Below are 24,366 nucleotides of genomic sequence, written 5' to 3' on the forward strand. Positions count from 1 at the left end.
AAGGTGAGCTACTTAAAAGCTGACTGTGAGCTCTGAACTTGGATGGGCCTGAAAACTGGTGGATATCACTGGAAGATAATCTGGTTGGAGATTTAGCCACTGATTTTGGGGGTATTCCTAAAAGTCAGTATCTATTTGTCTTTATTCTGAGGTCATTCCATCTTTTTTAGAGACAAATCTTCTAAACTTATGCTTAGGAAATAAAAAATGTGGTTGTGGGTATTCTGGACGTTGAGTGAAGACTATGGAAACTGTTCAGTTTCCCAATTACTCCTTTTCCTTTATGTCCACTGAGCATGGTGCTTCCAAGCCTGATGCCCCTTTGGTTCAGTTTTTCTAGAAAGTACCGTGGTAGGACAGTGGGGGCAGGGGGGGGGAGACATCCAGTATCGCCTCCCTCATACAGACTTCCAACCAGTGCTGTTGTGAAGCCCCATCCGTCACCACACCTGCTTCCAAAGAGACACAGATACTCCAGTTTACTGAGACTTGGCTTCCGTGGTGAGAATCAGCATGCTTCCTCAAAGCACCGCCCCTCTGCACGCATGCAAGTTTCACTGTCATGGCTCTGCTACGTCAGTTTTCCTGGAGTCCTCCCTCTCTAAGCAATGACCAAGGCTGATCAGAGCTGCCTTTTTAACACCTCTCCTCCTTTTCTTCTCTCCTTTCCCATTGCTAGTGCCTTAATGTAAGTCCTCATTGTTTCCCCCACCCCCAGGTTTACTACAACAGTCTTTTAAGTTGTGTGGTAGGCGGAATTTTAAAGACATCTCCCTAGGACTCTTGTCCCTGGTATTCAGTTATTCATCTAGATACTGCTGTGAAGGGACTTTGCAGATGTAATGAAGTTTACCAATCAGCAGACCTTGAGATAGGGAACAATTTTCAAGCACAAGGAGTTCACACAACTTTGCTGGCCCTGAGATGGAGGGTTCCTTGTGCTAGGACTAGGAAGAAGCTTCTAGAAGCTAAGAGTGACCTTCAGCTGACAGTCAGCCAGGAAACCTAAGTCCTACAACCCCAAGAAACTAAATTCTGGCAACAACCTGATTCAGCACAGCAATGTATTCTTCTAGACTACCAGGAAGAGCCCTGCTGGGCAACGCCCTGATGCTAGCCTTATAGAATCCAGAAGAGCAAAACTAATAGAGCCAACTCAGACTTCTGACTTATAAAACCATGTGATAGTAAATTGCTGTTGTTTTAAGCTGCTAGGTTTGTGATCATTTGTTACGGGGGCAATAGAGAACTGACTCAACTTGTCTCCTCAATTCGAGTCCTGCCCTTCCAATGTAATCTTCCAACTGCTGTCCAAGTTGGCTCTTAAAAATATGAGTCCAATTATTTACTCTTTTGCTTGTTAACGCAGGCGTTATCTATAAGATATCATCTACATATATTGCATAAATAAGACTGCATGTCTAACTTTGGTTTGTATCAATTTTATGACTTTCTTTTAGCCTGATCCGGAGGGTCTTTAAGTGGCCGTTCATGTCTGATGGAGATGAAACAATGGGACTTGTCTAGAATGGCAATAAATCCAGTGAAGAATGGTATTATGATTATGCAAAGAGAAGACCAACACTTCAAGTAAGACTGTGATTATAAAAAAGAGGAAATGGAGTTGACTGGAAGAAGTATTGAGAAAAGTACAATAGACATTATGCTTTTTGTAATGTATGTGTGCATATATGTAAGTGTATGTATAATTACACACATATATTTTAAATGTATTCTTATATGAAGTAATATATGCTCGTGAGAAAAATTCAATCAGTACAGAAGGGTTAGACACAAGTCCCAAACTGGCAGCTCATAAATAAATCCAACTCATCAAAGGGTTTTATTTGACTCATACAGTATTTTATTTTTAAATCAGAATTTAAATGATGTTAGATGGGTTATGCACTTTCCAATTTGCCATAGTTCTACCTCCTACCCCATCTTTTTCTAGCTTTACACCTGAGCTCATTTGTTCATTTAGGGTTCCTGCTTTGTTTTCCATCATTAGTTTGTGATCCTAACAAAGTATAAAGCCCCTACCATCTCTAGCATAAAGCATAAGTCCCCTAATCTTCCGGTCTAGAGCAAGATTCCTCAGTAGTTGTACTATTGACATTTTGAAACATAATTTTTTGCTGGGGAGTGCAGTCCTGTCCACTGCAGGATTTTAGCAATATCCTAGGCCTCTAGCCACTAGATGTTGCCCTGTTGTAACCCCTGACTTTGACAAGCTAAAATACCTCCTAACACTGCCACCCTGGGGGCAAAATTGCCCCCAGTTGCAAACCGCTGTCCTAGAGGTACCTCTGGTAGGATTTTCTAAGGTATCCTTCCAGACACTTTCCACGTCAATAATAGCAATTACATACATTTGTGTCTCTATCCTTTTTTAATATTTATTTACCCTTAATAATTTATCACAACTATCATTTCTTATTTTCCCATCTTAATATGCCATAGGCTATATTTCGAAACAACTAAAGACCCTTTTCACTGTGTGGGGCTATAATTTAATTAAACACATCCTCTCATATGCCACTGATGATTTTTTTCACCTGTGTGCACGGAACACGCTAGAGATCACACAATGATGGCACGTGGGGATGAAGAGAGACTGTATGTGCATGGAGACAGCCAGACCTACAGGGGATTTTTCTGCTATGCAGCTGTTGGTGTCCTGTGCTCCCTTCCAAAGCAAAAAAAAAAAAAAAAAATTCAGGACAGCTGACTGTGCTTCCTGGGAATCTGCTTCATGCTGAGGAAAGATCTACAGAAAATGGGGATCACACAGGGGGCTACTTGGGTGAGGCAAAAATAATTATGATGCCAAGAAAGGACACTAAGTGCACAGAGGTTAAAAAGGGACCTGTAATTATAAAGGCAAAACATTAAGACCCTTAACCTTTCCTTTTATTTCCTTTCCAACCACCAGCATAAGACTTACCTCCCACCACGTGGGTGGTGGTGCGTCAAATAGAACCAGCCCCCTGCTGCAGGGCACCCAAGATTCACACCCCAGAAGTGCAGGGCAGATGGGGCCCAGGGGTGTGTTCTGTTGCTCTAACAGGGAAATGTCTTCCTGTTGCTAATAAGTGTCCCAGGCTGGGTAGTTCATAGGCTGCACTGCCCTGTGGCTCTGGCCTCTCTCCTGGTGAGTAAGAGTTATGGTGAGAAAGGTCTGGACAACCTAGTTTTCCCAGCAGATTTGACCAAATTCACCAAATATCTAATTATGTTGCTATAAAATAAGCTGTTATTTTATGTGTGATTTTCTCTTCACTCATCAAGATTTCATTAGTGGTTACATAAATACCTCAGACTCACCTCCCTCATAGATATGACAATGATGAGTAATAAAATACAAAATAAAAAGAGAAAGACAACTCATACCTTTTTGTACTATTTCGTTTGGTTTGTTGCTTTGTGATCTCTTCGAAAGCAAGAATTGGGCTGCAGAATAGCCGCCCACTTTTCCTGATGATCCTCTGCTTCATGGCAGTTAGGCTACTCCATTCTCGAACAAACCTCAAAATCTGGCAGAAAAGGAGATGATAAGAGTGTACACAGCTGACCAGTCATCTTCCGTTGAAAGCAAAGCTACTTATAACATCAGAAAACTGATGTTCTATTATATGCCCCAAACAGGTTTTGAGTTTCATAATTTAAGGCTTTTTTCCATTTGATGCAGATTTCATATCTTTCTTGTGAACCACTATGGCCAGTTCGGCAGAGGTCTCTTCCAATCTGAAGACTCTGCAGGCGTGTTTCAGAACCCCCAGCACACGTCCCCAACACACACGGGGACCAGCAGCAGCAACGTGCTCAGTGAGATCGAAAGAGGCCTGGCTGTCAGAAGTTGTGGGAGAGGCAGAACTGGCCTTGGGGACAGCAGGTGTGGCAGCCATGACAGATTGACACTACAACATCTGAGAATTGCTTTGTGCCCAATGACTTGTCACAGGAAAACAGCCATCAATAAACCTGGGACATTTTTATTAGAGTACTGTTAATCTTACTTATTTGTCAATTATACACAATGCTGTTTTCTGGGACCCTGAGAATCAGGATTAGATGACACTAAAGAAAATAACTCACTGCTACCTTTTCCTTTAAGGCAGGTACAGCCGACCCAGGGGCAATGTTTGATTCCCACTAAAAGGCCAAAACCATAATCACTGTATTCCTGTAGAAAGTGGTACACTGCCTGCTGGCTCAGTCCCTGCACATGTTGACCCTTCTTAGCAGTGAAGCTCAGTTGGCCACAGATCAGAACTGAGGCATCCCTGGCAGGTACTTGGCCTGCAGCGGCATGCTGGTGCTTCTGACAGAGTCGAGAGTCACCCTACATGGTCTTAGGGTCTTGTCATTGCTCTCAGAATTTGTCACTATAGAACTTAACCTTCAAAGATAAAATGTGATTCTATCAGGATACAGCCATCGCAGTTGCTACTACTGTGAATGAGAAATTAAATGATGTAAGGATGATTCTATCCACAGAAACAGCAACTCTAGGTGTGATCGCTCACCAAGGAAACAGATTTCACACATATTCTTTGCATCGGGGTAATTCACAGGCACGGCCTGGACTGACGGAAATGCAGCCAGTGATGTGATGCTGCACAGGCCACAAAGTACTCTGCTTTTATTAAACTCGAAATGGCTGTGAAAATTACTCACATTTTAATTTACAACAAATGTACAGAACTATTCTTACCAGGGAACGATTTTGTTTCAGCTCAAAGCTTGCAGGTAAATCTTCCCAAAGGTCTAATTTTATATCCAAAGGAATGAAATTACAGTTCATCTGGTTTCCATCCTGATTATAGATTAAGAGGCATTATTAATCCACTTTGTCTGTAGGTGGTAGAAATTATTTTAAAAGTAAAGACTGATATTATGACATAATACGCTCCATCTCCTAAAAGATAAAGTGAGGTGGCACACTCTAGGCGAGATTCCACCCACGCAGCTCCCCTGCAGGGACACTGAGTAGAGGAGAGCAGACTGCCCACCGCCCTCGGTGCCTCCAGTGCAACCACCGGCACGCGTGAGAACTCCGTGCTGAGGGGTGTGGTCGGCTAAAGGCAGGTTTAAACGTGGAGTATTTCTTTTATGAAGGGGAAGAACCATCTCTGTATATGAAAATATATTATAGCAATAATAATTGAGCCCATATTCTAATTCTCCCAGCTATAAAGAAATGCTAGCTCCCACAGCTGCTTACTAATTACATACAGGTTAAAAACTTAGATATATAATTGCTTTTTTATTATTTTTTTTTTAAATATATTTTATTGATTATACCATTACAGTTGTTCTATTCCCCCCCTTCATTCTCCTCCACCCGCACCCTCCCTCCCCCACCATTCTCCCCCCCCCTTAGTTTATAACCACGTGTCTCAAGTTCTTTGGATTCTATATTTCCCCCACTATTCTCGCCCTCCCCCCTATCTATTTTCTACCTACCATCTATGCTATTTTCTGTGCCTTCTCCCCCCTTCTCCCCCTCCCACCCCCCTGTTTCTAACCCTCCATGTGTTCTTCATTTCTATGGTTCCACTCCTGATCTAGCTGTCCTCTTGGTTTGCTTTTGTTTTAGGTGTGGTTGTTAATAACTGTGTGTTTGCTGTCCTTTCACTGTTCATATTTTTCATCTTCTTTTTCTTATATAAGTCCCTTTAGCATTTCATATAATAAGGGCTTGGTGATGATGAACTCCTTGAACTTGACCTTATCTGAGAAGCACTTTATCTGTCCTTCCATTCTAAATGAAAGTTTTGCTGGATAAAGCAATCTTGGCTGTAGGTCTTTGGATTTCATGACTTGGAATACTTCTTTCCAGCCCCTTCTTGCCTGTAAGGTCTCTTTTGAGAAATCCGCTGACAGTCTGATGGGTACTCCTTTGTAGGTGACTGTCCCCTTATCCCTTGCTGCTTCTAGGATTCTCTCCTTCATTTTAGTCTTGGCTAATGTAATTATGATGTGCCTTGGTGTGTTCCTTCTTGGGTCCAACTTCTTTGGCACTCTCTGAGCTTCCTGGATTTCCTGGAAGTCTATTTCCTTTGCCAGACTGGGGAAGTTCTCCTTTATTATTTGTTCAAATACGTTTTCCACTCGTGGCTGTTTCTTTCCCCCTTCTGGTACCCCTATAATTCGGATGTTGGAACGTTTAAAGATGTCCTGGAGGTTCCTAAGCCTCTCCTCATTTTTTTGAATTCTCATTTCTTCATTCCTTTCTGGTGGGATGTTTTGTTCTTCCTTCTGGTCCATTCCATTGATTTGAGTCCCCGTTTCCTTTCCATCACTATTGGTTTCCTGTGCATCTCCCTTCATTTCAATTAGTTTAGCCTTCATATGTTCCTCTAATTTGTGACTTTGTTCCTCTAATTTGTGACTATAATCTACCAGTTCTGTGAGCATCCTGATAAATAGTGTCTTGAATTGTGCTTCTGAGAGGCTGGCAATTTCTTGGTCGCTTAGAGTTATTGGCTCTGGGACTTTGAGTTCTTCTTGCGCCATCTTTCGGGTTGTTTGTGCCTGTTCCATAGCAGGATCAGAGCCCTAAAGTGTTCACTAGCTATAATTGTTATTCTAATCTCAATTAGACTTGAGATACTGGCTGAAACAAACAGTTCTTTACAGTTCTAATGTTAATATGACATGAATTGCTACATATCTGTTACTGTTCTTCCTTTTAAGGGGTATTCTTTTAGGCAGTGAACTGGGTTTTTATTCAAATTTCTACTTCAGCTCTTCTAAGGTAAAAAAAAAATTTCATCTCTATTGCAGCTGAGAAAAGACCTTTTAACATTTCATGTGCTTAGTGTTTAGAAAATTAACTGCCTAATGTTTTATGGTAATGGGACATATAATTATCTAGAATAGTCATAAAAATGTACTGGAAACTATTAAGGGAGATGTCAAGAACATTAGGTGGCCCCTGCCACACAGGCTGGGTGGCAGAGCCAGAAGATGGGTCTGGGAGGCTGTCACTGTGCTCAGCCCAACACACTGTAGCCTCTACCAGGAGTGTGCAATTTCTTTCCTGTCTCCACCAAAACAGGAAAAACACTAAGATGATTTAGGATGCAGAACTTTCACTGTATAGAGTAAAAAGTTAAAGAGTTTAAGGGCTTCTGAATTCCTGTGGTATGCTCTGTCTGGTGCCTGACTTTTGGATTCTTGACCTTCAAGGCCACAGGGGGAGGGGTGGGGGGCCAGTTCCGTTACTTTCTTGTGACAACCAGGGAAGCAGGCCTGGAGCTCTCCCCAGGGGGATGAGGGAGGCTTAGACACTTAGATCTGCTTCCAGGCCAGCAAAGGAGTCCTTGGTGCCCCTCCCAACTCTACACCTTCCACAAACGGTGGCCTGGGGCCCAGCCTTTAAGAGGAGCCCACTGATTGTCTGGCTTCATTCTTGGCCATGGTCTCACAACAGATGCTGTGGACCTAGAATGGAGGCTGTTTGGGGATTTTGTATTCACAATCCTTGCCACCTCCTAATCTTCTATCAATCTCTTCTAATCTGGCAAGAAAGGGCTAGAAAGAAGTATTCAAAGTCATGAAAGGCAAGGACCTACATCTAAGATTACTCTATCCAGCAAAGCTACCATTTAGAATGGAAGGGCAGGTAAGTTCATCATCACCAAAACCTCATTATATGAAATTTTAAAGAGACTTATCTAAGAAAAAGAAGATCAAAAATACAAACAGTAAAATGACAACAAACCCACAACTATCAGTAACTGAAGCTAAAATAAACAAAAACAAAAACAAACTAAGTGAACAATAGAACAGGAACAGAATCACAGAAATGGAGATCACATGGAGGGTTATCAGCAGGGAGGGGGAGGAGGATGGGGGGAAAGGTACAGAGAATAAGAAGCATAAATGGTAGGTAGAAAATAGACAGGGGGAGGTTAAGAATAGTATAGGAAAGGGAGAAGCCAAGGAACTTATGTGTATGACCCATGGACATGAACTGGGGGAGGGAATGATGGTGGGAGGGGGTTGAAGGGTGGAGGGGAATAAAGGGGAGAAAAAATGGGATAACTGTAATAGCATAATTAATAAAATATACTTTTAAAAGTTTCAAATATCACTTTACTATACTCATATAGATTAAAACTTTGAAAATGTAGTCTAAACAAAAGTACTTATAATCTCAGCAAGTTGTTTTTCCTCAAATATTCATACCAGTTTACTGAGGCCAAAGATTCTCACATGGCCCCTGAGATCCTTTCAGGGGATCCACAAAGTCAAAAGTATTCCTGTAATAATAGTAAAACATTACTTTCATTCTCATTCTGTCACAACTGCATTGTGGGGTTTTCTGTGCACAGGCAGATAGGAGAATCCCCCTGTCTTCTATTGAGCCTTTAGCAAAAAATCAGTAAAAATGTAAATATTCATTAAATACTGTTTGTTTTAGAAAATATAAATATTTTTCAGGAAGATATGCTATTGATATAAATATGTATATTTATATTATAGCTACTCTTAAATAAGATAATAAGTGAGTATGTTTTGGAAATGGAAATGAAAGTGTTTCCGTTTTAATTTTTGATAGTAAATATCAATAAATATAACCCACATAAATAACAGCTCTTAGGGGTCCTCAACAAATCTTAGGAGTGCAAAGATATCTGAGACAAAAACGTTTGAGTTTCACTAACCTAGGCTGTGGCAGGAATCTGAGTAACCTCACTATTAAATCTTCATAGAACATGAAGGGCAGGCTGAGGCTTCTGTAAAGATGCTGCCAGTGCGAGCTGATATTTAATGCGAGCTCACTGTGGCCAGGCACTGTGCCGAGTGCTCTGCAGGAATAAGCTCATTTTTTCCTTGCAACAGTTCCTCTCCACATTTTACAGTTGAGGAAACCGAGGCACAGATTTGAGCCAAGGGACTCTGGCTCTGAAGTCTGTGCTGTTAACTAATGTGCTGTTTGCCTCTCCTTAACATCAGAATTTGATGATTAGCTTTAAGAAGAAAAGGAAGTAGATGCCAATCTCTTTGTTCATAAAATTAAATATTTAGTTGAAACATGAAAAAAAAGAAGCTTTTTGTATGATTCAAGCAACAGAATCTGTGATGCTTACCTTGGTGTACAGGTGAATCCGGTCAGTATTCTTACTTGCACAAAACATTAAGGTATCATACACTGGTAGAGTATCAGAACTCTCCAACTGTTCTAATAAAGAAGATAAAAGAGTAGCTGAAGGCTTGTCTACTCTCTATCCAAAATAGTTTCTTTTAATCTTCTGTGGGTTAGAATAGTGAAATATAGTTTTATCAAATATATGGAGATATGTGACAAAGAACATGCATCTGGGCTTGAAATAAAACTCATGGTAGGCCAAGTCAGAGCACATGGGCCGAAATGGGCACCAGCGCTTTGCACTTTTGCTAGTGGCCCAAAAAGGAAGAAACAAATTTAGAATTCGTTCAGAAGTCACAGGGCAGGTATAAGGGAGAATTTCCTGCTCCCAAGAATTAAGGAGTCTAGAAACTGGACTTGCTAGAGCCAATTTAAGTGGAGACTGAATGAGCGCCGTTGTGATTTTCAGCAGCAACCCAGCTGTGTCAAGGGCCACGTAAGTGCCTGACTTCCTACGGCTTCATGCCTCACATTCAAAAAGGATGCAAGTAGACAAGAATCTTTCCTCACAATCTCTTTTTATTTATTCCTTTCTTAGTTCCACTGACCAGTATTTTTTGTAGGGAAGATAGGGTTATCAATGCTGATCTAAATAGTAATTATAGTTGATGCTTACCAAGTACTTACAATGTTCCAGGTACTGGTCTACGCACATATATTAACACCTCCCAGAAATCAGGAGTGAATTATACAGAGGAGGAATTGAGGCACATTAACTTGCCCAAGGCCACAAGATTAGGAAGAGGACTTAAGCCCAGGAATCTGGCTCCAGAGCTTGTGTCCTTTACCTCGGCCACAGATCTTCAGTGACCTTTTAAAGTATTTCCCCAAATCCAGAAGCATATGATTTATCTGCCAAACTACTTGGCAATATCATCATACTTTTATTTTTCTAATCAAGGCTTTGGTTACTTTATAAACTTGGTGTGTGAATTATTCCCATATTGCACAAATTAAAAAATACATTATTTTCCCCATATTTTTACATCTCTGAAATTGGCATGTCTTACAGTCAACAACAGCTGCTTTTTACAGTCACTGTTGGCCAGGTGGCAGCTGTGAAGTAGCTGGCACTGCCTGACCACACAAGAGCTTAGTCAGACTGGATTATCCATGGCATTTGAGATACGTGCACTGACGTTACTGTATGTGTTGATTGTAACTACCTTTAAAATATGTTCAAAATGTCTATGATTTGGTATTAAAATGAAAAGTTATCATGTAAACCAAAAGAAGCATTAGGTACAGGGCAGGATATTAAAGGAAACAGACCTGTATTGTTGAAGGAATAACCATTTTTTTTTCTTGTAGATGAATAACCAAATGCCTCACGGGACCTAAGAAAAGGAGATCCTTGCAAACAGAGGAAGCTGTCTTACATTTGGATACTGAGATATACAAAAGGGTTGCATATTATATGCTCAGCAAAGACACTGAAGGCAGGAGAAACTGTTAAATCTCTCAGGACAAATGAAAGAAATATGAAAGGAAGAGATGGGGGTATGGTCTTGGTGTGGGCTACCATTAACATATTGTTGTATTTTGCCCTGGCGGGTGTGGTCCAGTGGATTGAGTGCCAGAATGAGAACCAAAGGGTCACCAGTTTGATTCCCAGACAGGGCACATGCCTGGGTTGCAGGCCAGGTCCCCAACTGGGAGCATGTGAGAGCCAACCAATTGACAGATTGAAGTTTCTTTCCCTCTCCTCCCCTCTTTCTAAAAATAAATAAAATCTTTCAAAAGAAAAGAAAATGTATCAAAGATCTTTGAAAAAAGATTGCCATATTTTAATTGGTAGTGCTTTTTCTTTCTTTCTTTTTTTGCTTTTTCTTTCTTAATGTATATAAAATAAGTGCCTCTCATAATCAATATGTCTTTAAAGAACTATGGCTGAAGCACTGACTTGTAAAAATAAGATGTTATTCTTTGATAAAAAGCATTATAGGAACAATCTGTTGATTTTCATTATTCCCATAAAGTATAATTTAATGGTCCAAGACTAGAGAGGACGTCTTTTGAAGATATGGCCACCCTTCGGGAACTCCTGAATTCTCAAACTGCAATTCCGGTGTAGTGTGTACCACTTGAATTCTAACAGCATGTGTTCATGGGAAAGCACTGTAGCATAGCATGCCTCCTCTGTCTTCATTCTGTTTGTTTCCCAAGGAAATCCATGTTGGTGGGGAGATGGGAAGCATACGGCTTGTATGGAATTCTCAGCCCTGTGATCTGAGGGGTCTAAAAAGGAAGAAGAGATACAGGTATACAGGGAAACGCTGGTATTGTTGGAATGGATGAGGCCTATGCAAATTTCACTGGCAGAATAGAATTTCTGAAAGTCTAGTCATCTTTGAGAAGTACGTGTAAGTAAAGCTAGTACGTGTCCTGATGAAGGGACCAACTGACAACCAACGAGCCAGTACTTCCCTGCCATAGATGAAGAGACTCAGGGTCCGTAAGTGTCACGTTTAGTGCCCCGAGGGTATGCTGTCCTAAAAGAGCTTCATTAGAACTTGAGGGATTGTTGCAGCAGGAACAAGGAAACCAGAGACACAAAAGGTATACCCTACCTGAGCCTAAACTGTCTACATAAAGGCTGTGAAAATTAACAAACTTAAACAGGATCCATTCCAAGACATTGGGAAGACCTGGAGAAATTAGAGGACCGGAAGGGTGAAGGAGGAAAAAGGAGGATGTCCTTAGTTAGGAAATTCTTAAACAAACATTTTATTTTAAAGTTACATATCTGCCTCCACATCCTACCCATGTTTTAAAGTGACCAATTTGGAAGAAAAACTTCAACGGTCCATCCCAACAGTTTTTGGGTTGTTGTAATGAGAACATCGGTCAGTGAGTTACTATGGTCACTAACTGAATAACAAAGAAATAACCCTAAAGTACTCAATCTCTTGCCAGCTGGCCCTCAAAGATAGTGATGTATGACATATAGGCTGGTATTTGCCAACCATCACAGCTATAAATAATAAGTGGAGTCAACAAAAAATAAATAAATCTGAAACACTACATGGTTGGTTCCAAGTGCAGTAGTGATTCATATATTTTAATCTTTTTTTAAGATTAAAATATAGTTATATACAATATTATATTAGTCTCAGGTGTGCAACATAGTCATCCAACATTTATGTATGTAATAAAGTGATCACTTAATTCATATAGCCTTGAATTATGTTCCTTAAAAGCATTTTCTTTAATAAATATACCAACCCTATATTTAAAGTATGCCAATTAGTTGTACACATTTAAAACAAATTCATATGTAAAGAATTAATTATCTGCTAAGTAGCTGTTAATAATCTGTCAACCTTACTATTTGGCCCAAGAGCCTCCCATATAACAAAACCACCCCCTCACTGTGTGAATGGTCCAGGCATGGATGAGTCTGGGCACAGGCCTGGGTGGCACGTGCGGCCGTGCATTGGTTCAGCTTTCTGTGTGATGTCTGAATGCCAACAGCTCTGCTCTCCCAGCGACCTGGTGTTTAAGTATGTGGTTTATATTTTTACTATAAATGAGAATACAAGGAACCCGGCACCAGGTAGTAATCACAAATCTACTAATTGTGTTATGTGTCTAAGCACATGGTTACTATCTGGACACTGGAAATGGGAACAAGTCTTACCATTGCCTGGCTGGGGCATGTGTCCATCTTCCCTCTCAATTTCTGATATTTTTTCCTTGCTCTCAGCCAACGGTTCAGTTTCTGATGCTGCAAGAATTTGTTTCTCACATTCAAAATCAGTCCAAACTTTTCCGGACGTGCCTTTCTGAGAGTCATCTTTCTCATTTCTGTTTTTATCCTGGGTATAGTTGACGCTATCTATTAACAGAATTATAAAAATCAAACAAATAATTTAAACATAAATTTAAATTCATTATTTACTCTAAGCCAGTTTAAAAAGGAAAGTCATAGTAGTTCTTATAGTAAGAAACAAAGTTGACAATGTTTGTTCATTCTCCGGAAACAATTTATTGGAAGTCACTAAACCAAGTACTATTCTAGGTGCTGGAGAGGAAGAAGGTAAGCTCCTGCTTCCTGGAGATTCCATTCTAAGTGGTGGAGACAGACAGTAAACATAAACAACTGAACTAGGGCCTTTTTAGATAAAGAAACTAAAACAGGGTTTTATAAGTAAGGGGATGGGGGCATGGGGCAAAAGTTAGCAGGGCCAAGCTCTTGAAAGGGTCGCATTTGACCCGAGAGCTGTCCAAGAATCTAGGAAGCCTGGCCCCTGGGCCTATATATTCTTGGATAAGATTCTAAATGTAGCTAGAAACCATTAGAGGGTTTTAGGTAAAGTAATACATTGACATGTTTTTAAAGGATCACTTTGGCTGCTGTATAGAGAAGAGCCACAGGGAGAACAGCAGAGAGGCTACTAAGGTCTGGGAGGGAGAAAATGGAGGCTGCTAGTGGCATGGTGGCAATAGAGATAAATTGGCTAAAATAAAAATAACTAAATATATATATATGTATGTATGTGTGATGTGTTGTGTGTGATGTGTTGTGTGTGATGTGTGTGTGTGTGTGTGTGTGTGTGTGTGTGTGTGTGTGTGGTAGAGGTTATACCAGTAGAACTTGATGGATTAAGTGTGGGAGAAAAAGGAACCAAGAATGCTGACTAGGTTTTCAGCATGATGTAGGGAAGACAGGGGAAGAGAAGATTTGGATGTTGATGGTGAATCAAGAATTAAACTTTGGACATGTTAACCTTGAGGTACCCACTGGACATCCAGGCGGAGATGTTACATTGATCACTGGACATATGCCGTCTCTATTCAAGTGAAAGATATAAATTTGAGTGTACTAATGGTGAGATATCAAGTATAAACTACAGATTTTAAGAACAAAGCATAAATGTTATATATTGACAAGTATTAGTGTTCACTAATATATTATACAAAATTTTATATAATGTACTAGAGCCTGCATTAGCAAACTTTATAGGACTGTAATAGCCTAATATTGCTCCTTTAATTTTTTGGATTCTACCATTTCCTCAAAGTATTATATAGCAGACAAGAACTTAAAAATTTAGGTGGATTAGAATCAATTCTGCAATTCAATACTTTTGGGGCATATCCAAATCAAGATTGGAAGTCACTACGCCAAACTACAGTAATATTAATCTAATAACTTTTATATACAGTAATGTCTGTTACTTAGAATATATATTTCTCTTTAATTACAGTTCCATGTTCACAAAAGGTATTTTGTTTTTGTTTACATTGCTTGAGAGTTTGCCTATTAAATCATGGGTCTAGAAACTTTCATTGTTACACTTGGTATAATTACAAAGAAAAATCAGAACTATATATGTAAAACCCTATTAAACTATAATTTTTGTTGTTAAACTGCTCAACTTATATAATTAATGTGAACTGACATTTTTTTGTTGTCATGAAATATTTTATTTTTATTGCCCGTAGCAGTTGGAAATTGAATGAGATAATACGAATTGTGAGAGAGATTATATGGAATAAGCTTGCGGTTCCAGTTAGGTTCACAGACAACAGGTACCCACACTACAAATATAACCACCCAAAGGGCAGACTCGTCAGTTTTGGTAGGAAACACCCAGAATTGAAAGAAGAAAGACTCAGCTACTGATTACATTTTATTTCAAACCAAAACTAAGACAGAGGAAAGCAAGAAAGGCAAGAAGGAACTGAAGTTTCAGAGTGTACATCTTAGTTAAGATCTCTGAGTCTTTGTTAATATTAATACTCTGAAGAATTCATATATACTGGAAAAGTAAATGTAAACAATTATTACAATTGATAAAATTACTTCCTCCATCTCCAAAAATGTCAACTTAGCACTTCAAGTTACCATAAAAATGATCTCTAACATTGGAGAATTGGAAAGAAACAAAATACTAATTACCTTTTTCCTAAGACAACCACAGGTATTACTAATACCTTTATTTTATTTCAAAAATAAAACATCAGAAAATGACATCTTATACTACAGAAACATACTGAGGTATGCTTACGATTTCTACTTTTAAAACAGCATGTTTTTAAAAGAATACGCTCATAAACAGATATCAAGTTGATTGTTAAAGGAAGATCTACAGAGGAATTTTTATGATTTATTTTTATGACTGTCATGCAAGAAACATGGCACGACGTGTATTTTACTAGGCAGAGAAGCTGCAGTGGATTATTTTGCTATTTTAACAAAAGTAATCTATAATTTCTTTAATAACAAGTATCAGAGGGGAGGGGGTGCAGGGGGACTGGGTAAAAGAAGGTGAAGGGGTTAACTCGAAACCCCTATGCCTGTGTATGTATATACATAACACAGGCATAGACAACAGTGTGGTGACAGCCAGAGGGAAGGGGGCAGGGCCTGGAAGAAGGGGGGCAAAGGGGAGGAAATGGGGACATCTGTAATAGTGTCAACAATAAAAATTAAAAAATAAAAAAAAAGAAGTGTTATCTACAGAGTAAAGGAAATGGCAGGTCTATGACTATAAGCATTGTTGCTGCTATAGCAACATGGCTTCTATTCCTGCCCCCTGAACTCACAACTTGCTGGTATAATCAGAAATGTCCATTTGTGCCAGATGAATGCCATGTTACAGATGCTGGGGATACGCATTCTTGACAGAAGCAGGAGCTTTTCACACTCCACAAGGGGTTGAATTCACTTCAGTCTGTGAAGTTGTCACTCTAGCTTCAGAGCTAGTCAGTGCTGAGAGTCACACTAACCTCTGGTAACAGCAGTCATCTCTAAAACTACAGGTTATCTGCAGACGCCACTGCCAGCCCCTCTGTGTACTCACCAGCACTGCCTTGAGGATGCCCACACATTTCACAGCAAGGTAACAATGAGTTATTGCTATAGGTGCAGAATCCACACTGCCAGTCCTCTCCAGGAAGGGGTGGGGTGGTTTGCCTGGGCCCACGCGACTTCTCCTGCGAGGCACTGCAGTGGTCTCCAGTGCTGACTGACTTCAGTCTTTTAGCTTCAGGTTCAAAATTGTTTTCATCATCAATGATATCTCTTGCAAATATTTTTTCAGGGGCTGTTGGCACTACAATACTTTTTTCGTGGAATATCCTTGATTCATCACAGGAGGTCACCGACAGACTATTTTTAGGTTTTGGCAAAAAGAATGATCGAATATCATGCTGTTTTTCTTTTTCAAACTAGGAAAAACAAACAAGTTATCAAATTAACAAGCAATCTAATATGTTTCTCCTAAATGAAACAGCTTATTACACTCCTTTCATTAACCATATCTTTTATCTTTTGAATACCTTGTTGGAAATGAATTCCATTTGCTATGACTCATATATATATATATATGTATGCAGAATACCATTAACACATCCACATACTTCCTGCGTCTAGCATTTTTTTAGCACTTACAATGTGCCAAGCACTTTATGTATATTAACTCACTTAATCCTCATGCCTGCTCTGTGAGGCAGGTACTATTATTCTTCCCATATTCTAAAGCTTTAGTGATGAGGGCACTAAAGCTTTAGAGAAGTTAGGGAAATTGGCTATAGAAGTTATGTAATTAAAATATACTTCATAAATCACCTGTTCCAGATGTGTATCAAGGAGAGGATACTGTGCATGGTGGTGTGGCTCAGTTGGTTGAGTGTCATGCCACAAAGCCAAGGGTCACAGGTTCAATCCCTGGTCAGGACACATGTCTGGGTAGCAGGCCCTGTCCCCTGTTGGGGGCATGTGTGTGAGAGGCAACTGACTGATGTTTCTCTCCCTCGCTTTCTCTCTCCCTTCCCCTAACTCTAAAAGTAAATAAAATTTTCTTAAAAAAAGGACCTAGAAAAATGTTTTCATACCCAAACTATAAACACAATGTTCAGAAACAATATGTTTTTCATATTAAAATGTTCTTCTTGACCAGGGAGAATTTTAAAAATAGCATTACGTTGAAACAGTTACTTTAACAGACACATTTAATAATAATTTTGTTTTCAAAAGATATTTTTCTTTTCTAAGAGCTACTTCATTATCTCATGTTTTTAATCTTTTCTATGTGCAAATCTCAACCTCCTAATTAGAGAAAGTAGGATAACTATGTTCACAATTGATTATCTAGCAGTTAAAATAAATTAAAGGAATTGATTTTGGAGAAGTCCTGCTAGGGCCAGAAGTGGGTACCGTGGTAAACACACACTGTAGCAGTTTGCAGTTCCAAAGATGGTCACACCAGTTTTTATCCCATTTCACAGGCTCTTCTGCCAATGTAACACTAACACACCTACATTTAGAGGTGGGGTCCGTACTCCTCTCACTTGGAACTGGGTGGACCTTTGCAGCTGTCTCAATCAAAAGAGTGCAGCGAAAGTAACACTATGTGACTTTGAAGGCTAGGCTGTTGAAGGTAATACGGCCTCCATTTGGCTGCTGGCATATTATCTCTCTTTCTTTTTATGTCCTGGGATGCTTGCCTTTGAAGCCTAGACTCCATATTGTGGAGAAGCCCAGGCCACATGGAGAAACCACAAGTGGATGTTTAAGTTGACAATCCCAGGTGGGCCCCTGGGTTACAGCCAGCATCAATTCCCAGACATGAGAGTGAATGAGACTTCCGAAGCTTCCAGATCCCAGCCTTGGGGTCTTCCAGCAAAGGCCCCAGGCACTGTGCAGCAGAGATATCTCCACTATACAATGGTTGAAGTCTTCACCCACAAAAATCATCAGAAATCACACATGACTATTGTTGCTTGAAGAAACTAAGTTTTGGGGTAATCCGTTATGTAGCAAAAAACAAGGACAGACACTATAGATAATGACAGCAAAAATATAATATATTGTCAAGAGATATTTTAAAAATCTAATCTGTAATTCTTAACAGTGCTAAATAAAATGTAAAGATTTAGCAAATTCATAGAGACAGGGATTAGTGGTTCCGGGGGACTGTGGGGAAGGGCAAGGGTGAGTTATTGCTAACTGGTTAAAAAATTTCTGTTTGGGATAATGAAAAAAATTGAAAATAGTGATGGTTGTACAATATTGTTAGTGTAATATTAAATGGCACTACCACTGAATTCTATACTTAAAATGGTTAAAATGATTCCTCTCCCCAAAGAAATGGAAGAAAGGGAGAGGGAAGGAGGAAGGAAGATTTAGGCTGTTCCATGTTCGTAAAATTAAACCATAATATTGTAGAAAAAGGCCCTTCTCCCAATAATATACTACTTTTATATGGCTGTTATTAATATATTCTCATATACTATAAAAAGTTATCTAATTAGTTCTGGAAGTTACAGAATTTAGATAAAATATAAAGAATGAAATAACGATGAGACAGGATTTTTAAAACAATGGACAAATGAAATTCTAACAAAAGTAGAGAAATTAGCAGACTTAATAGACTTTAGGGTTTAAAAAAAGTAAAAAAAGAAACATAAAAGTGTAAAGAGAATGTTCTATTCTATAAAATAGGACTGCAAAGAGGGCTTGCAGGAATCTGAAAATATCAGCAAATAGTCAGCAAACATGAGCAGGTTCTACCAGCTATTTCTAGCTAAACAATGATGACTTTAACATGGAGGCCAACTTTCTGAGTCTTTGCATGTCTGGGATTGAGCTGATTTTGCCTTTATCCTTTGCAGTAGCTTCACTGGGCATACACTTCTTAAATATTTAAGGACACTGCTCTACTTCTTTCAACATTCAATGAGGATAAGGATGTTCCTTCATAGACTGAAGCTTTTTCTGTATTTTAGAGGCTTTCAGGGCCTTCTTTTTATCCCTGGTGTTCCAAAATTTTGCAGTATCTATACTATATACTCATATCTGTATCATCTATATCTATATCCCTTCTGCTCAACACCCAGGATACCTTCATTTTGAATAGTATTATCTCTAGCTCTTGGACATTTCTACTGTTCATTAATGGTTTCTTCCTCTTTCTATTCTCTTTTCCTGGAATTCCTGTTAGCAAAATGTAGGACTCAGACATTTATGTCTTTTATTCTCATATTTTCCTTTTTTGGCATTTTTACCCTCTAAACTCTTGGAATTGTCCTCTATTTTATCCTTCAACCTTTCTATAGAATTACTGTATTTTGTCAGTCATATATTTAGTTTCTAAAACTTCCTTCTTGTTCTCTATTCCTTTATCATAATACTCTGATTTATTTATATTCACAGTATCATCTCAAATCTGAGGCTACTAATTTAAGGTTTTGAAGTTATCCTTAGGATAAATTTTTGTATTGGTTTATATTTGTTCACCTTTTTTTATGCTACAGATTTTCTCCTCAAATGTTCAATGACTTTTCTGTATAAGAATGAAGGAACGGAAGGGCTGCCTGGGAACTCAGGACACAGGGGGCTTCCCACCAAGAACCGCTGAGAGGACATGCTGACTAAATGTGGGGTGAGGAGGCTGGAAGGCCCAGAGCGATCCCTTGACACCTACATTCACAATCTGTAACACTGCAGGATGATACTTTCAATGACTGAGTAGGGAACACAGAAAGAGAAATGGGCTCATTAGCAGGCACAAAGAGAAGAGATAAGGAAATAAATTCACTTTTTGGCCTATTTGAGGACTGGTGGGTACTGGAATGTGACAGGGCAGGGAAGGGGAAATTTCAGGAAACGGGTATGGAGTTCAAGAGAAAGAGCCAACTGGATTTACCCGTCTGGGGGGACTGACATATAGACGTGGTTAACGTTATGGGACTGCATGTCAGTCTTATAACTCCCCATAGGAGGGAGTAAGAAAAGGTGAAAGTCAAGGGCAGAAAGCAGAGGAACAACATTAAGGTTGGAATGAGGAAGAGATACTGAGAAGAAAACAGAAAAGGAACAGTAAAAAAGGTAGAAAAATCTGGACAGTTGCGGCTTTAGTGTGTGTGTATTTTGGTTTTCCATTCATTATAGTAGGTGGTCAGTAGGCACTTTCAATCAGAAAAACTCATGTCCTTCAGTTCTGGGAAACTTTCTATTATTTTCTTCTTTCTCTATTTTCTGTCTTCTCTTTTTGTAATTCTTGTTAGGCAAAAAGCTTGTGAACTGATCATTTGATTTTCTTCACTTGTTCTCACATTTTCCCTTCTTTATTTGTTCTAGTTTCTGTGTGGGTTCCTCCGTATCTCCCTTTCCATCCTTGTTGAGTTATTGTTTTCTGATTTATAGGTTCGCTTTCTAAGAATTTTTCCTTGTTCTCATTTCATGGGTGCAATATTTTCTTTTACTTCTCTGTGAATGTGAATGGTAGTCATGGTGTTTTTTCAAGTTTTCTTCAGCTCATTACCTTGTACCTTGTCTCTGTTTCTTTTGTATCTTTCTTGGCCTACCTGCTTGTTCTGGTTTCTGCTTTTTGTGTGACAGGCTTTTTCCCATGCTACAATACTAGTGGAAGTTCCATGTGGGAAACTTCCCTGAAGGGTCATCGTTTGTTTTTTTTTAAAGATTTTATTTATTTATCTTTAGAGAGGAAAGGAAGGAGAGAAGGAGAGAAACATCTGTATGGTTGCCTCTCGTGAGTCCTCTGCTGGGAACTGGCCCACAACCCAGGTATGTGCCCTAACTGGGAATTGAACCGCGATCGTGTGGTTCGCAGGCCCATGCTCAATCCACTGAGCTACACCAGCCAGGCTCCATAGTTTTTTCTTAGTCTAGTGACTTTCTCCAGAAAGGAGTCCTTCAATCTCCTGCCTGGAGGATACAATGCTGGCTGCCAGTGACCTGGGAGCTGATCGGAAGAAGGGCTAAGGATTTCACCACTAATTAAGGAGTCTTTCACTTAATATGCTTGTTTTCAATTTACTATTGCCTTAAGCCACTCCCTCAATGAGTTCTCTCCCTAGATATAATTTTAAAGACATTTTGTAAAGGGGAGCAAATAAAACAGCTAAATAAATAAATATGAAAAATATAAAGTAAAAAAATATATACAACAGGCCACTGTCACACTGAATAGTGTTTAAATAAAAACAGAATCTTTTGTTCCATTCTACATTTTAAATAATCTGTTTCTTTAAAAACATTTTAATTTCTCCATCTCCCCACCAAAATATAAAACAAGATAAAATTGTTTCAGATTTATTTCTAAAAAGCAACCCTCCCCCCAATGACATAAAACAAAAAAGAAATATTTTTAAAAAATTCTCAGGGCCTTAAAAATATCAGATTTTACAACTGATCTCTTTAATCTATTTTTAAAAGAACTTCTTTTCCTTAATCAATGACTAATTTTGAAAGTTAGCATTTTAGAAATTCTCATTCTGTGCCAGAGGCGGGTTGAAAGTAAAGGTTAGTGGTGACTGTCAGCAGTCAGAAGTTGATGCACACCTCCGCCACTACACAGGTTTGGTTTCGGTGCCCTGAAGTAATCAGTATAGGTACTATTTTGAAAGTGCAGCAGTTGGGTAATAATAAATAGAGACTTTAGCATGCAGAATCCAGAAAAGAAGTGGGTAGGTGGAAAGGGAATCATTTTACATTATTTCAGGAAACAAAGGATATACTTAGAATACAATTTTAGAAGAAAGAGAGGGGGAGATTAATCAGTAGCAATGACTTCAGCTAATGCTATGATGGCTAATTTGGACAATGATGAATGTTGTTTAAGGGAGTGAATGTTACAAGTCAGGGCGCTGGCCACCACACTGCCGGAAGCTGTGAGGAGTAACAGGAATAAAAACTTCTGAGATAATCAATTAGAAACCTGATCCATATAATCAGTTATGCTTTCTGATTGCAGAAAGGTAACCGATGAGTTTTCTTTGACACTTAGCAGCTATGACATAGAAAAATGGGTGAGAAAATCTCCTCAACACATCCTAACAATAATTATACATGTTGAGTGGGAACAGAGAAGAGTCACAGGTTAACTGAATACAAGTTCTTAACTTGAGATTTATGGGCCTCTCACAAGACCTTGGACGGCCTTCAGTGAGCCCGAGGAACCCCTGGGATTGTCTACAAAATGTTGTCTGCATTGTATGTGCATTTTTGGAGAGCAGTTCTTTACTCTCTCCATAGTCTCAAAGGGATTCAGGACCAACAAAGGTTAAAAACCACTTGATTAAAATAAAATATCTGAATATGTACATATGGTTCAAGTAACTCCATTTCTTTCCTTAATCTTCTAGAGGTAAAGAGAGACTGAGGGCTCATATGTGAATGTACCCGTGGGTAGTGAACTAATTTGTTTCATGAGGAAACAAATGCATGAATTCTCTTAAATACTTAATGAGGATCCCTTTAGCCGATCTCAAATAATAATTTTCAAAAACTGAATAATACCAGAACACAATACTTCTATGCAGGATTGAAGCATGCTTGTTTAGTCCATTTGTTTGTCATTATAACTGGGCTTTGAACAGCTTCTTGTGAGACAGCAAATGACATATAGTCAAAAAGGGAAACTGAATGAGGTTGAGTAGAAGAAAGTGTGTGGATCGTAATGGCTAGGGAATTCTAGAAGACATTACTGTGCTGGCAGGACTCAAAGGTGTTATGTCACATAGGTCACCCTAAAACATAACACACTGTCCTTGATGACTTGAGACAGGGACATATTGCCACCAGTTCCTCCTAGAGATTCCATTTGCGACATGCTTTTAGAAGAGACATTACAGTAAAAAAATATTGACAAATGTCGTAACTTATCATGACTATTCCTGTAGAGTAATAACCATATTAAGTGACCCTTTTAATGTGATACATACGAAACTTACAGGTAGGTGTTTCTAAACAGGAGGAGCGATCTGAGCTTCGGTAATTTTTATCAAAAAGCTTTGGGGAAAATACAGTTAAGTCAACACGCCTATGTCACAGGCAATATGGAAAATGGAAGAACATACTCCTCTCTTCAGTTAAATTGCTGACACTCAGTCATTGTGTTCCTGTCTTTTATTTAACATTGTTTTTTAAAAACAAATGAAAAAATATTGCTTTTGGTGAGAAGTGCTGGGAATAAAAACTGAAAAATGCTTAAGGTGGCAAAATGCGTGTTTTTATCTGAAAGGTTCGGGGACCTAATACATTTGCTCTGTTTTGAAGCATGGTAAACCCACAACCCTTCAGAGACAAATCCCCTAGCCATGATGACAGGATTAAAAGTCAGTTCTTAGAAGTGAAGGAGAAGAAAAGAAAATCTGGTAAACTCATTAAAAAAACAATAAAACACTTCAAAACCTGGAGCTACTCCAGCTTCAGCACACACTCCTGAGAGAAACACTGATGTTGGGTTTAATAATGTTGATCAAATGGCATCTCTGGTAAAATCTATTACTGCCTCATGTCCTTTGTCTACTGTTCCTAAAAGAATGAACAAAAATCACTGTACTACAAATGAGGGATTGGGACATTTTGCTGGTCTGGACTGGAACTAAGAAGCCTTCACTATCATTTGTAAATAAGTCAGAGGATATAGAGTCACAAAAGTAGGGTTTTAATAGTCAAATTAAAAAAAAACTTATATCTCCTAAAAAAAAGGATGAAATTTTTCAGATATTACAAAATGTTCGTTCCCATGTAAATAAAATTTTGACAGTGATTCACTCTTAGGGACAACAAGTGTTTCTCTATAGGCATAGAGAAAGCAAAACAAAATAAAACTCTCTGGTTAAAACAAAATGGTAAAAATGCAAATGTTATTACTTATTTTTAAAGATGACATCAAGAGCAGTACAGGCAAATGTCTTTGGGAACAGCTCATTTCCAACAAGGGCAGTTAGATTTACAGAAAAATATTATATAATGCAATGTGCAGTCGGCTAGAATGGGACTCAGGGGGAAGCTCTTCAGAGCCTAAGTGTCACAGTCTCTCCCTTTAGGTCTAGGCCTGACCTCTAATTGCCTCTTGGACGTCAGCTGAACACTTCAGAGACTCCTCAAACTCAAGGGCCCAAATGACTCTTTGCTCTTTCTGTAAGCCAGCTCCTCTCCTACCATCACAATCTCTCAGCTCTCTGCTGCTTACCAAATTAATTGTGGAGTCCAGTGCTATGGCTCCTCCAGTTGTAGACTAAACTGGATCACGTCCCATCCTTACTTACTGGTTAGGCCATCTCCCTTAAACATGTTTCAACCCCCCCCTACTCTTACTGAACATAATGCTATTGGTTTGGGTTGCACACAAGCCTATGTTGAGTCTATATCTGAAATGTCTGAAATTTTCTTTTCCACTCAATTTCCACTACCACTGTTAGGAGTTCAGGATGTTTAGTACCCA

The 24,366-nt window shown here is 39.1% G+C and overlaps 1 protein-coding gene across 5 annotated transcripts in view; it reads right to left on the reverse strand.

Moving 5' to 3' along the window:
• ZRANB3 (zinc finger RANBP2-type containing 3) overlaps positions 1 to 24,366 on the reverse strand; it is a 244,418-nt gene that overhangs the window by 15,116 nt on the left and 204,936 nt on the right. For all 5 annotated transcript variants that reach the window (XM_037070527.1, XM_037070407.1, XM_037070316.1 and 2 more), the window contains 5 exons: positions 15,973 to 16,339; positions 12,804 to 13,001; positions 9,105 to 9,196; positions 4,718 to 4,819; positions 3,394 to 3,536 (listed from right to left, as the gene is read on the reverse strand). In XM_037070527.1, coding sequence (XP_036926422.1) covers positions 3,394 to 3,536; positions 4,718 to 4,819; positions 9,105 to 9,196; positions 12,804 to 13,001; positions 15,973 to 16,339 — 902 coding nt within the window. The remainder of the gene's footprint in view (positions 1 to 3,393; positions 3,537 to 4,717; positions 4,820 to 9,104; positions 9,197 to 12,803; positions 13,002 to 15,972; positions 16,340 to 24,366) is intronic.

Source organism: Sturnira hondurensis, unplaced genomic scaffold, assembly GCF_014824575.4.
Source record: "Sturnira hondurensis isolate 20B ecotype Veracruz unplaced genomic scaffold, ASM1482457v3 Scaffold0000256, whole genome shotgun sequence".
Lineage (NCBI taxonomy): Eukaryota > Metazoa > Chordata > Mammalia > Chiroptera > Phyllostomidae > Sturnira > Sturnira hondurensis.